General features: G+C 44.4%; 3 protein-coding genes across 5 annotated transcripts in view; 1 reads left to right on the forward strand and 2 right to left on the reverse strand.

Annotated features, from left to right (window-relative positions):
- LOC121856404 overlaps positions 1–11,183 on the reverse strand; it is a 61,049-nt gene extending 49,866 nt beyond the window's left edge. For 2 of the 3 annotated variants that reach the window (XM_042351986.1, XM_042351984.1), the window contains exons 1-2: positions 11,045–11,183; positions 7,918–7,958 (exon numbers count right to left, since the gene is read on the reverse strand). In XM_042351986.1, the coding sequence (XP_042207920.1) occupies positions 7,918–7,922 (5 nt within the window). In that variant the 5' untranslated portion in view covers positions 7,923–7,958; positions 11,045–11,183. Of the gene's footprint in view, positions 1–391; positions 496–7,917; positions 7,959–11,044 lie in introns of those variants that run through there. The other variant, XM_042351985.1, reaches the window with a different exon arrangement.
- LOC121856406 (cuticle protein 19.8-like) lies at positions 1,366–2,276 on the reverse strand. Its single transcript, XM_042351987.1, has 2 exons — positions 2,240–2,276; positions 1,366–2,099 (listed from the first exon to the last, which is right to left on the reverse strand). The coding sequence occupies exons 1-2, from the start codon at positions 2,252–2,254 to the stop codon at positions 1,449–1,451; spliced, it is 666 nt and encodes a 221-aa protein (XP_042207921.1). The 5' UTR covers positions 2,255–2,276; the 3' UTR covers positions 1,366–1,448.
- LOC121856407 lies at positions 9,234–10,660 on the forward strand. Its single transcript, XM_042351988.1, has 2 exons — positions 9,234–9,260; positions 9,749–10,660. Exons 1-2 carry the CDS (start codon positions 9,249–9,251, stop codon positions 10,217–10,219), a joined length of 483 nt encoding a protein of 160 aa, XP_042207922.1. The 5' UTR covers positions 9,234–9,248; the 3' UTR covers positions 10,220–10,660.
- Positions 11,184–11,523: the final 340 nt, after the last annotated feature.

Genomic DNA, 11,523 nt, shown 5'->3' on the forward strand with positions numbered 1-11,523 from the left:
AACCCCAGACTCACCCACCAGCCCCCAGACTCACCCACCACACCCCACACTCACCCCACCAGCCCCCACACTCACCCACCAGCCCCTAACTTCACCCATCAGTATACCATATGTTAATACACAAAACACGATACTTAATCATTCTAAATGTCTAAATGTCACAGAAACATTTGATTTACCTTAAAACTTTTGAATTTGAATTAGATTTTGATGACGTGATATTCAAACGTTTAAAAGGTCAATTTTTTGTTTAATTCGTCAAAATATTTGTATCTGTAGCAACAAGTGTATAATATTCACAAGTATTCAATAGTTATAATACTCTTGTGGTGTTAAGTAATATCTTATGGGTTAATGTTAATATATATTTTTAACTTTAATATTCACTTACCAGCTCAGTATGTTAGTTTGTTGTCGGCAAAAAGCTGGGAATTAAATATGGAAACGACAGCAGCAGCAGACAATGCACCCCAACGACCTTCGAGGACTGACTGACTCCCCTCATTCGGTCCACCCGCCCACAACACCCTAGCCCCGCCCACCATTACTGCCACACACCACCAACCTGTTGAATTAACACACTTATATACTGACATCTTTAATATTTCTCTATCTATCGTTTCAATCTTCTGATATATTTTCTACTGTAATCTGGTGTATATTTTTTAATGAATCTGAATTATCTGGTATATGTGTGTGCGTTTGTGTGTTTGTATTTTGTTAATAGAAAAGGGGTTACCAGATAGTTTTTTTATTGTATATTATCCCCAAATTCAATGTTTTTTAATTAATCAGCTGTTCGAGGTAAACAAACACGATGTTATGATGTGATTTTTGTTGTTTTATATAATTGGGTAAACTTATCTATCATTATATCTATCTATTTATCATTATATCTATCTATCTACCTTTAGTTGAGGGTATCAAGAACAAGTAGTGAAGATGGGGACGGTCAATAGATGTCTTGAACAAGTCTTATGGCTATTGGTAACTAATTCAGTGTGTAGAGTTAACTATGATGAGATGTATTTAGTGAGATATGTATATGGAGCCTGTAATATAACCACGCACTCACTGACGCACTTAACAACACACTCACTAACACCCTCACCGGCCCCCTCACAAGTGTACGTCAAGAGTATATCATCTTACTGTAGTTTACCATCAAAATAATTCCGTTTTCTATGGAGGATTAATTCATTCATTTTAAACTACTATACTGTATATTGAACGAGCTGCCGTTTTCTTTACTTGACGAGAGAGAGTGCTGGGCAAGGGGTAACTTAATGAAAGCATATAAACACCTCAGAGACATAAGTCGTGGTTAATAAGAAACATGGTAGACAAGGTAAACAAACGCTGACGTCATAATGTAGTGATATATTTGGTGTTGATAAACTTAAAAGTAAAATATAATGTTCAGTTATATACAAGACGGTGTGGGTCAGTTAGGCCGAGGGTTTGGACATGGCTTTGGCGTTAACGTGGGCGTTAGCGTGGGCGGCCTTGATCTCGGCCACTTCGGGGGTGTCCTCAGGGGCCACATTGGTGTCTAGAGGCAGGTCAGAAGCCGCCACACGGAAGCCGGTGCCAGGAGCTGCCGCATACTTCCTGATGTGGACGGCACCGTCAGGGTTGACGTAAGCGAAGCTGCCTGACGTGCGGCCCAGGGCGTCCCTCGTCTCCACCCGGGTGTTGGGGCCGCCCCAGTGCCCGAAGGTGTACTGCCCGGCCTCACCCTGGGCGTGGAACTGACCCCCCACAAAGGGCACGCCCACTGATGGCATGGGCGGCTGTGGGGCCAGCATAGGCTCAGGTGCTGCTGCTACCACAACGGGAACTGCAGCCTTCACAACAGGAACGGGAACTGCGGCCTGCACAATAGGAACGGGAACTGCGGCCTGCACAACAGGAACGGGAACTGCGGCAGGAACGGGGTGATAGGAAACAGAGGTCAACTGAGGTAAGGACAGCTGCAGGTCAGTCAAGGGCAACCTCACTACTGACGGGCTGACAGACTCGGTCAAGATGTAAGCTGTTGGCCACGACTGTTGCTTCAGCGGGCTGGCGGCGCAGCACCCCACTAACACAGTTAACATCTGTAATGTATCAACAGTTTATATCAACCTTATTATAACAGCCTATATCAACCTCACTATATGAACTATATTAACAATGTCTTAAGTAGTGTATCTCCTAAGTGTTACATCTCCTAGGTAGTAAACAGAGGTAAACTAACCAGAGCTCTCATCATGCTTGTGCTGTTGTCTGGTGTTCCGCTGGGTGATGTGTGATGCCCTACCGTGTTCTGCTGGGTCTTTATATATGATACGAATCCACTCCCCCCCTCCTCCTTCCCTCCATCCATCTATCCCTTCCTCCTCGCCATCCATCCCTCCATCTCCCTTCACCTTTAACCTAGCCCAGCATAGCGAGGTATAGTCTAGCAGAACAATACAAACAGCGAGGGACCCAGAACCCCGCCTTGGGTACTAGTAAGGGAGAGGTCCATACACTGTCCCGGGTTTTCATCTTTCTTGTCCAGTTTTTGTCAGGGTTTAGTGGCGTCCTTGCGTTCCAGGATGGGGTGTGGCCGCCGAGGAATCTTACCGAGGCAAAAAAAGGTCATCACCTGTGTTATGGAAGGTTGAAGGAGGCGAAGACGAAGGGGAAGGTGCAGAGATGGTCAGGTGGGATGACACTTAGCAAGGTTGTCTCGTTGCTATGGTATTTTTTTTTATACAAGAAGATGTTATGTGATGTTACTTAACCAAGGTTATTGCAAGGTGATGATTGCAACATAATTGTAATCATTACTCTAAATACCATATCGAACCTATTGCAATGATGAGAGTGCAACTGCAAGGTTATTATTGTCTCACTTAACCAAGCCTGTTGCAAGGAGCTGAGTGCAATATAATCTAAATTCTTAAGTGTATTATATTGAAACTGTTGCAGTGTTATGATTGCAACTGCAGGTTCATTGTGTCGTCAAATTTACTCTTTCTGAATATAAGACTTAGGGAAGTATTGAGTATGTATGTAATGTATGTAATGTATATGTGTATGTGTGTATGTATGTATAACCATAGACCAAGATAAAGGGTCTGTAGGCGATATATTATGTGGACTAGACCAGTTTTTGTAGTGTTGGTCCTTGGAACACCCCGAGTAAACTTCACTTTTTATCTAATAGTTTGTGTCCTAGAGCGGTATGTCTCGTCTTTGTATGGGGGAGGGTAATGTGTGATTTAACGTCTATATAGTGACTTGATCTAGGGTATATAGAGCCATACAGAGCCATACAGAGCCATACAGACCAGCTAGTTTAGGGTCCTGTTAGTGGTGTGTTAGTAATAATACGCCAGGTTGAAAAGGCGTATTTGGTAAAGCGTATATCAAGTTTACAGTCATGGTAGAGATGATGAGTTGGGGGGTGGAGGTGAGGGTGGAGGTGAGGGGGTGGAGGTGAGGGGTGGAGGTGAGAGGGGGGTTGGGTGTACCGCAAGGGTGGCATCGCTCATGGTGTGATGGTCAGGGGTGTATTTGGGTGTGGCCGGGCGGGGAATTACCTACTTTATTTCACCGTCTCGTTGTCTCTGTCTCTTTGTCTGTTTCTCTCTGTGTTCTGTGTCTCTCTCTGTGTCCCTGTGTGTCTCTGTGTTTCTCTGTGTCCCTGTGTGTCTCTGCGTCTCTCTATGCCTCTCTGTGTGTCTCTCCCTGTGTCTCTGCGTCTCTCCCTGTGTCTCTGCGTCTCTCCCTGTGTCTCTGCGTCTCTCTATGCCTCTCTGTGTGTCTCTCCCTGTGTGTCTCTGCGCCTCTCTGTGTGTCTCCCTGTGTCTCTGCGTCTCTCTATGCCTCTCTGTGTGTCTCTCCCTGTCTCTGCGTCTCTCTATGCCTCTCTGTGTGTCTCTCTATGCCTCTCTGCGTCTCTCTATGCCTCTCTGTGTCTCTCTCTGGTCACCTCCTGGACAGTGAACCTCCCCCTTGACTCATCTTACCAGTAGTTAATAAAGGCCCCTTGACTGATCACTACAACACCTGTGTAAAACAATAACATCACCAGTAAGAGTAGTTATCATCGCCTGCACGAGCACTCAGCATCGCCTGGCGTACACTTCGACATTGTAGTCTTAACACAAACAGTCAGTAAATGCCAGCACGAACGATCAGCAGCGTCTGACTTTATCCTCTCTCACTCTTACAATGATTCACTTAACTCTACCTATACTACCCTGAAACAGCTCATAGAAATATTGTAATTATTCTGTTATTTATTGTAAAGTTATTATTATTAGTAGTAGTAATAGTAGTAGTAGTAGTAGCAGTAATAGTAGTAGTAGTAGTAGTAGTAGTAGTAGTAGTAGTAGTAGTATTACACAATACCTGAAAAAATAATCATACCTGAGGAAAGGTGGGCGAGGGGTGATGGGTGAGGGAGGGGTGAGGGGATGAGCCAGGGGTATATAAAGGAGCGGGCATCATCCTCAGCATCACACTAATTGTGAGGATCATCCCAGCAACACCTCGACCATGAGAGCTCTGGTGGGTAGAAAAACTGGTCTCCGCGACAAATTTGTGTTTACTCTTATCTCTCACTTAACTTTTGGTTGAGTTTTGTAATTGTTTATGAATTACGTGGTTATGATGAATTACAGTTAGGATTACTTTTGTGGGTATTGATATAGGCTGTTATAATAAGGTTGATATAAACTGTTGATACATTACAGATGTTGACTGTGTTAGTGGGGTGCTGCGCCGCCAGCCCGCTGAAGCAACAGTCGTGGCCAACAGCTTACATCTTGACCGAGTCTGTCAGCCCGTCAGTAGTGAGGCTGCCCTTGACTGACCTGCAGCTGACCTTACCTCAGTTGACCTCTGTTTCCTACCACCCCGTTCCTGTTGAGAAGGCGGCATCTCCCGTTCCTGTTGTGAAGGCTGCGGTTTCCGTTCCTGCCGTGAAGGCCGCATCTCCCGTTCCTGTCGTGAAGGCCGCATCTCCCGTTCCTGTCGTGAAGGCCGCATCTCCCGTTCCTGTCGTGAAGGCCGCATCTCCTGTTCCTGTCGAAGGCTGCATCTCCTGTTCCTGCCGTGAAGGCCGCATCTCCTGTTCCTGTCGTGAAGGCTGCGCATCTCCTGTTCCTGTCGAAGGCCGCATCTCCTGTTCCTGTCGTGAAGGCCGCATCTCCCGTTCCTGTTGTGAAGGCTGCAGCTTCCGTTCCTGTCGAAGGCCGCATCTCCTGTTCCTGTTGTGAAGGCCGCATCTCCTGCTCCTGTTGTGAAGGCTGCAGTTTCCTGTTCCTGTCAAGGCTGCATCTCCTGTTCCTGCTGTGAAGGCTGCATCTCCTGTTCCTGCTAAAGGCCGCATCTCCTGCCCTGAGCAGGAAGGCGGCATCTCCGTTCCTGTTGTGAAGGCCGCATCTCCTGTTCCTGTTGTGAAGGCTGCAGTTCCCGTTCCTGTCGTGAAGGCCGCAGTTCCCGTTCCTGTTGTGAAGGCCGCAGTTCCCGTTCCTGTTGTGAAGGCCGCAGTTCCTGTTGTGAAGGCTGCAGTTCCCGTTGTGGTGGCAGCAGCACCTGAGCCCATGCTGGCCCCACAGCCGCCCATGCCATCAGTGGGCGTGCCCTTTGTGGGGGGTCAGTTCCACGCCCAGGGTGAGGCCGGGCAGTACACCTTCGGGCACTGGGGCGGCCCCAACACCCATGTGGAGACGAGGGACGCCCTGGGCCGCACGTCAGGCAGCTTCGCCTACGTCAACCCTGACGGCGCCGTCCACATCAGGAAGTATGCGGCAGCTCCTGGCACCGGCTTCCGTGTGGCGGCTTCTGACCTGCCTCTTGACACCAATGTGGCCCCTGAGGACACCCCCGAAGTGGCCGAGATCAAGGCCGCCCACGCTAACGCCCACGTTAACGCCAAGGCCATGTCCAAACCCTCGGCTTAACTGACCCACACCGTCTTGTATATAACTGAACATTATATTTTACTTTTAAGTTTATCAACACCAAATATATCACTACATTATGACGTCAGCGTTTGTTTACCTTGTTTGGTCTTGTTTATGTGTATCAATCATAGAGAAAAACTCCTAATATACACTCACAACTCAATAAGTACAATGTTGGAAAAGTACCAAGAATCTAAAAAGATGTACAACGTTGGAAGAGTACCACGAACACGAGCGGTACCACATGAGAAGCCGCATTATGTAACCTCTGATGACGTCAGGCGCATCAACATCATAATATAATTAAACAAATAAATGGAATAATAAAAATAATTCCTTACCTCTGATGACGTAATGATAACGTCACACACCTCCATATAAACGCACTCATTATTGGTTCACTAAATATAATGAGACACACAGCCTTCATTACGTAAACAACAAGTGAATCCAGATGCCTGTCGTGTATTGGTGGAGGAGGAACACCAGTTTATACCAGTTTTCATTAATTTACAGCACTTTATACCAGTTTACAGCACTTCTCTGCGAATTTGCACCAGTTACACAAATTTACAGCAGTTTACAACACATTACAGCACTTTACAGCACCCTGTACCACCTAACAGCACCTTGTATCACTTAACAGCACCTTGTACCACTTAACAGCACCTTGTACCACTTAACAGCACCTTGTACCACTTTACAGCCACCTTGCACCACTTAACAGCACCTTGCACCACTTAACAGCACCTTGCACCACTTAACAGCACCTTGTATTAACTTACAGCACCTTGTACCACTTAACAGCACCTTTGCACCACTCTTTACAGCCACCTTGCACCACTTAACAGCACCTTGTACCACTTTTTACAGCCACCTTGCAACCACTCTTAACAGCACCTTTGTATCACTTAACAGCACCTTGCACCACTTTACAGCCACCTGTACCACTTAACAGCACCTTTGTACCACTTAACAGCACCTGCACCACCTCTAACAGCCACCTGCACCACTTAACAGCACCTTTGTACCACTTTTACAGCCACACCTTGGGTGGACCACTTAACGGTACCTTGTATCACTCTAACAGCACCTTTGCACCACTTTTACAGCCACCTTGTACCACTTAACAGCACCTTGTACCACTTAACAGCACCTTTGCACCACCTTTTACAGCCACCTTGCACCACTCCAACAGCACCTTGTACCACTTAACAGCACCTTGCACCACTTTACAGCCACCTTGCACTTTCACTTAACAGCACCTGCAACCACTTACAGCCACCTTGCAACTACTCCTAACAGCACCTTGTACCACTTAACAGCACCTTGCACCACTTTACAGCCACCTTGCACCACTTTAACAAAGCACCTTGCACCACTTTACAGCCACCTTGTACCAATTTAACAGCACCTTGTACCACTTAACAGCACCTTTGCACCACTTTACAGCCACCTTGCACCACTTAACAGCACCTGTACACTTAACAGCACCTTTGCACCACTTAACAGCACCTTGCACCACTCTAACAGCACCTTTGTACCAATTTAACAGCACCTTGTACCACTTAACAGCACCTTGCACCACTTAACAGCACCTTGTACCACTTAACAGCCACCTTGCACCACTTAACAGCACCTTTGTATCACTTAACAGCACCTTTGCACCACTTAACAGCACCTTGTACCACTTAACAGCACCTTTCACCACTTAACAGCACCTTGCACCACTTTACAGCCACCTTGTACCACTTAACAGCACCTTGCACCACTTTACAGCCACCTTGTACCACTTAACAGCACCTTGTACCACTTAACAGCACCTTTCACCACTTAACAGCACCTTGCACCACTTTACAGCCACCTTGTACCACTTTACAGCACCTTGTACCACTTAACAGCACCTTGCACCACTTTACACCTACTGTTCCGTCTGTCACTGATTCCTCTAACACGCCTGTGATTCACTTACCTCATCTCTGTCTGACTCACGCTTCCTCCTTCCCGTCAAGTCTGTAAATCAGGGCATTAAAATCAGTATCCTGGTATGAAGAATTTTACTGAATATCTATCTATCTATCTATCTATCTGACAGAAGCACTCAACCATTTGTTTATTTTAGGTAAAGACAGACAGATGGAAATAAAGAGAGAGAGAAAGAGAGAATCACAAAGACGTCTCGTGATGGTCACTTGTTTTAGCGTCAAACCAGCTCCCTCACCCCCCACACGCCCTCCTACCCATGGTCAAGAACATCCACAGCAGTCCAATAATTCTTATATCAACACTGTAGTAATTAGGTATATAAACAGTATGGGTATAAAATGTATATAGATAGTGTAGGTACAAAATATATATATATAGACAGTACAGGTTAATGTATGCAGACAACACAGGTATACAAACACCCACGCAGACAACACAGGTATGCAGACAACACAGGTATGCAGACAACACAGGTACGCAGACAACACAGGTATACAAGCAATATACACAGACAACACCCACGCAGACAACACAGGTATGCAGACAACACAGGTATGCAGACAACACAGGTATACAAACACCCACACAGACAACACTAGTGCACTCTACACAACATCCTCACTATCAACCAACCAGTTTGAAGCCGTAGTTTACCTGGTGGTTGATAAGCCTCGTGTTTATTCTCGACAGGTAAGGGAATACATTATCTCAGGTAACTTCAATATGAGATCTGATCCTTTTACGTAACCTTAATGGGGTTTACCTTGGGGCTGACGTAAGTGTTTTGGGGTGGAAATTGGCGACGTCTAGTAGGGTGTGGTAGGGTGGGGTAGGGTGTGGTAAAGGTGTGGTAGAGTGGGGTAAAGGTGTGGTAGGGTGTGGTAGGGTGAGGTAAAGGTGGGGTAGGGTGGGGTAAAGGTGTGGTAGGGTGTGGTAGGGTGTGGTAGAGTGTGGTAGGGTGTGGTAGGGTGTGGTAGAGTGTGTTAGGGTGTGGTAGGGTGGATGAGGGTGGAAGGGATATTACATCATGGTCAATGGGGAGAGGAGCTGGAGTGATGGGTGGAAGAGGGGTAGCAGAGGTGGGAAGATGGGTGTAGGACTGGTGGAGAGGTGGGTGGAGGAGGAATTGAGCTATAGTTAATGGGTGGAGGGTAGTAGTAGTGGGGGGGGGGGGTGTAGCTGGGCGTGGTGAGCTAAATGGCCCTGAGGGTGGAGAGGGAGGATGGTGGGTGGAGGGTGGAGGGGGTGGGCGGAGGGAAGGTATATATAAGACAAGCGTAGCATCTACCATCACCACACACTTCCACCATCACCACCATGAGAGCTCTGGTTAGTACACGTAATTTATAAGTATTATCTAAGTATTTAAAGTATTTTCTAAGTATTTTTTTAGCTATTATCTAAGTATTACCTAAGCATTTTCAAGTATTATCTAAGTGCTTTTGTATCTCTTAGAACTCAAGGCAGATTTAAGTGAAGAAAAGTATTAAGTAACTTTATTGTTTCTTTGTGTAATGTGTACGTTTGTGTTAACGGATCACCTGACGATTAGCCACCCCAGTTTATTTTACCTTAAAACTAATCACCGTTAAACTAACCTAACCTAATATAACGCTAACTTAACGCAAACCTAACCTAATCTAAATTAATCTAAAATAACGCTAATTTAACTTAATCTAACATAACGCTAATCTAACCAAAACGCTAATTTAACTTAAAGCTAACCTAATCTAATCTAACTTGATCGAAATTAACGCTAATTTAACGAAAAACGCTAACTTAACCTAACCAAAATACATCATTACGTGTGTTTACAGGTTACGGTAGCGGCAGTGTTGTGTTATGGCGGGCTGTTGGCATCGTGTCTACCAGCCTCGCCCAGTACCCACACTAGGCAGCGTACTGGTCCAGATTACAGCTTCACTATCTCCAGTAATCCATCAGTGGCCCACATACCTCCTCCTGGGATTAACTTAACACCTAGTACAGCGTCTGAAGCTCCCGTTGCTGAGGTGACCGTGGAGCCTCTTTCTACCGTTGATTCTGTTGCCCCTGTTGTGACATCTCTTCCTGTTGTGAAATCCGAGTCGTCACCTACCCCAGTTGTCGCAGAGGAACTTACGACAGTGCCTGAAGAAGACTTGAACGATACACCAAGACTTGATGGGGTTTTCCAGGAACTGCCATCTACTTTCTCTATGCCTTTCCTCGCTGGGGACTTCCCTCAGTTCGGTGATGATGGGCATTACTCCTTCAGTACCTGGTTTGGCGACGCCCCACCAGCTTAACACGCCAACACACATCAGGTGGGGGAGAAGTCTTCTTGCTAATGGGCTTTAATGGATCCTTAATGAGGCAATAATTTTAATGGGTTCTCGTACTAATAACTGAAACCTCTATTAAACGGACTAATGAGAGAAGAAAGTACGTTATATCGTGATTCCGTTAAGGATCTGTTATCCGGAAGTTGATATCTGTTTACTTGTGCAAATGACATCTCAACATTTTTAATTACTTCTCTGATGCTAATTACTCGTCATTTTTTTGGTGTTTATGTGAGTCTGGATCTACTTAAATATTCACACACATTTATTTTCAATTCTGAGATATCGTGTAAATGAGACAGACAGACAGACTACTACAGATCAGAACTACTAAATATCTACCTTTCTATAAACTAAGATGAATGACTTACCCATATACTGTGATATAAAAATGCTTAAAGATAATTTGTATTTGATTAACCTGCCTTGTAAATCTAATTTGGATCACCAGAAGATTAGACACCCCAGGGTATTTTAACTATATATTCTCCAAGTAAATATATGTCTTCTTGGTTGAGTGTCATCAGGGGTCTCAGGTTATTCTAGAAGGTTCGAGAAGCAAAAGCCTCGTATATAACACAAATGATTCAATACATATACACGAAAATCTCACTAAATTAACCAAAATAAGGTGAAAACAATTAAATTACCTAGTTTACCAAATTATAATACATTACGCCTCGACATAACAATAACTGTGAGATGCAAGACTCAACAAAATTTATTGATGTAAATAATATAAGTTTTGTTTCATCTTATATTTTACTAAATTCTCATATTATTACGTACCTGGCATGTTGCAAATGTTCAGTATATTATGAACTGATTATTGTTGACATTTTCCCCTTGAAGATGTTGTCATAGTCTTTATAACTCACTGAAAAACACTCAAATTAATAATAGAAAACGTTTGACGCCTCATTGACTTCACCTGCAACAAGCTGGCTAATGTTTAATTTTAACCACCAACAGAATCGCAATCTATTTCCTTTATAAATCAAATATTCCAAAACTTATCAGTTAAAATAAACTTTAAAATAATATACTAGTTTTATAGTTACTTTTGTTTATTAGTTATAAAGTTAACGTTTAATCTATGTAATGTTCGTGAATTAATTTAACATTATATAAAGTATTCTGTTTCCCGCCAGGAGTTGTGAAGATTATCAAACAATGTACAGACAGACAGACAGTTCAGGTATATTTTAAAATTACAATAGTTAACATAAACATGAAAAACTAATCTCAAGTTTCGCCAATAGTGAAGT

This window comes from Homarus americanus, unplaced genomic scaffold, assembly GCF_018991925.1.
Source record: "Homarus americanus isolate GMGI-L3 unplaced genomic scaffold, GMGI_Hamer_2.0 scaffold48220, whole genome shotgun sequence".
Classification (NCBI taxonomy): domain Eukaryota; kingdom Metazoa; phylum Arthropoda; class Malacostraca; order Decapoda; family Nephropidae; genus Homarus; species Homarus americanus.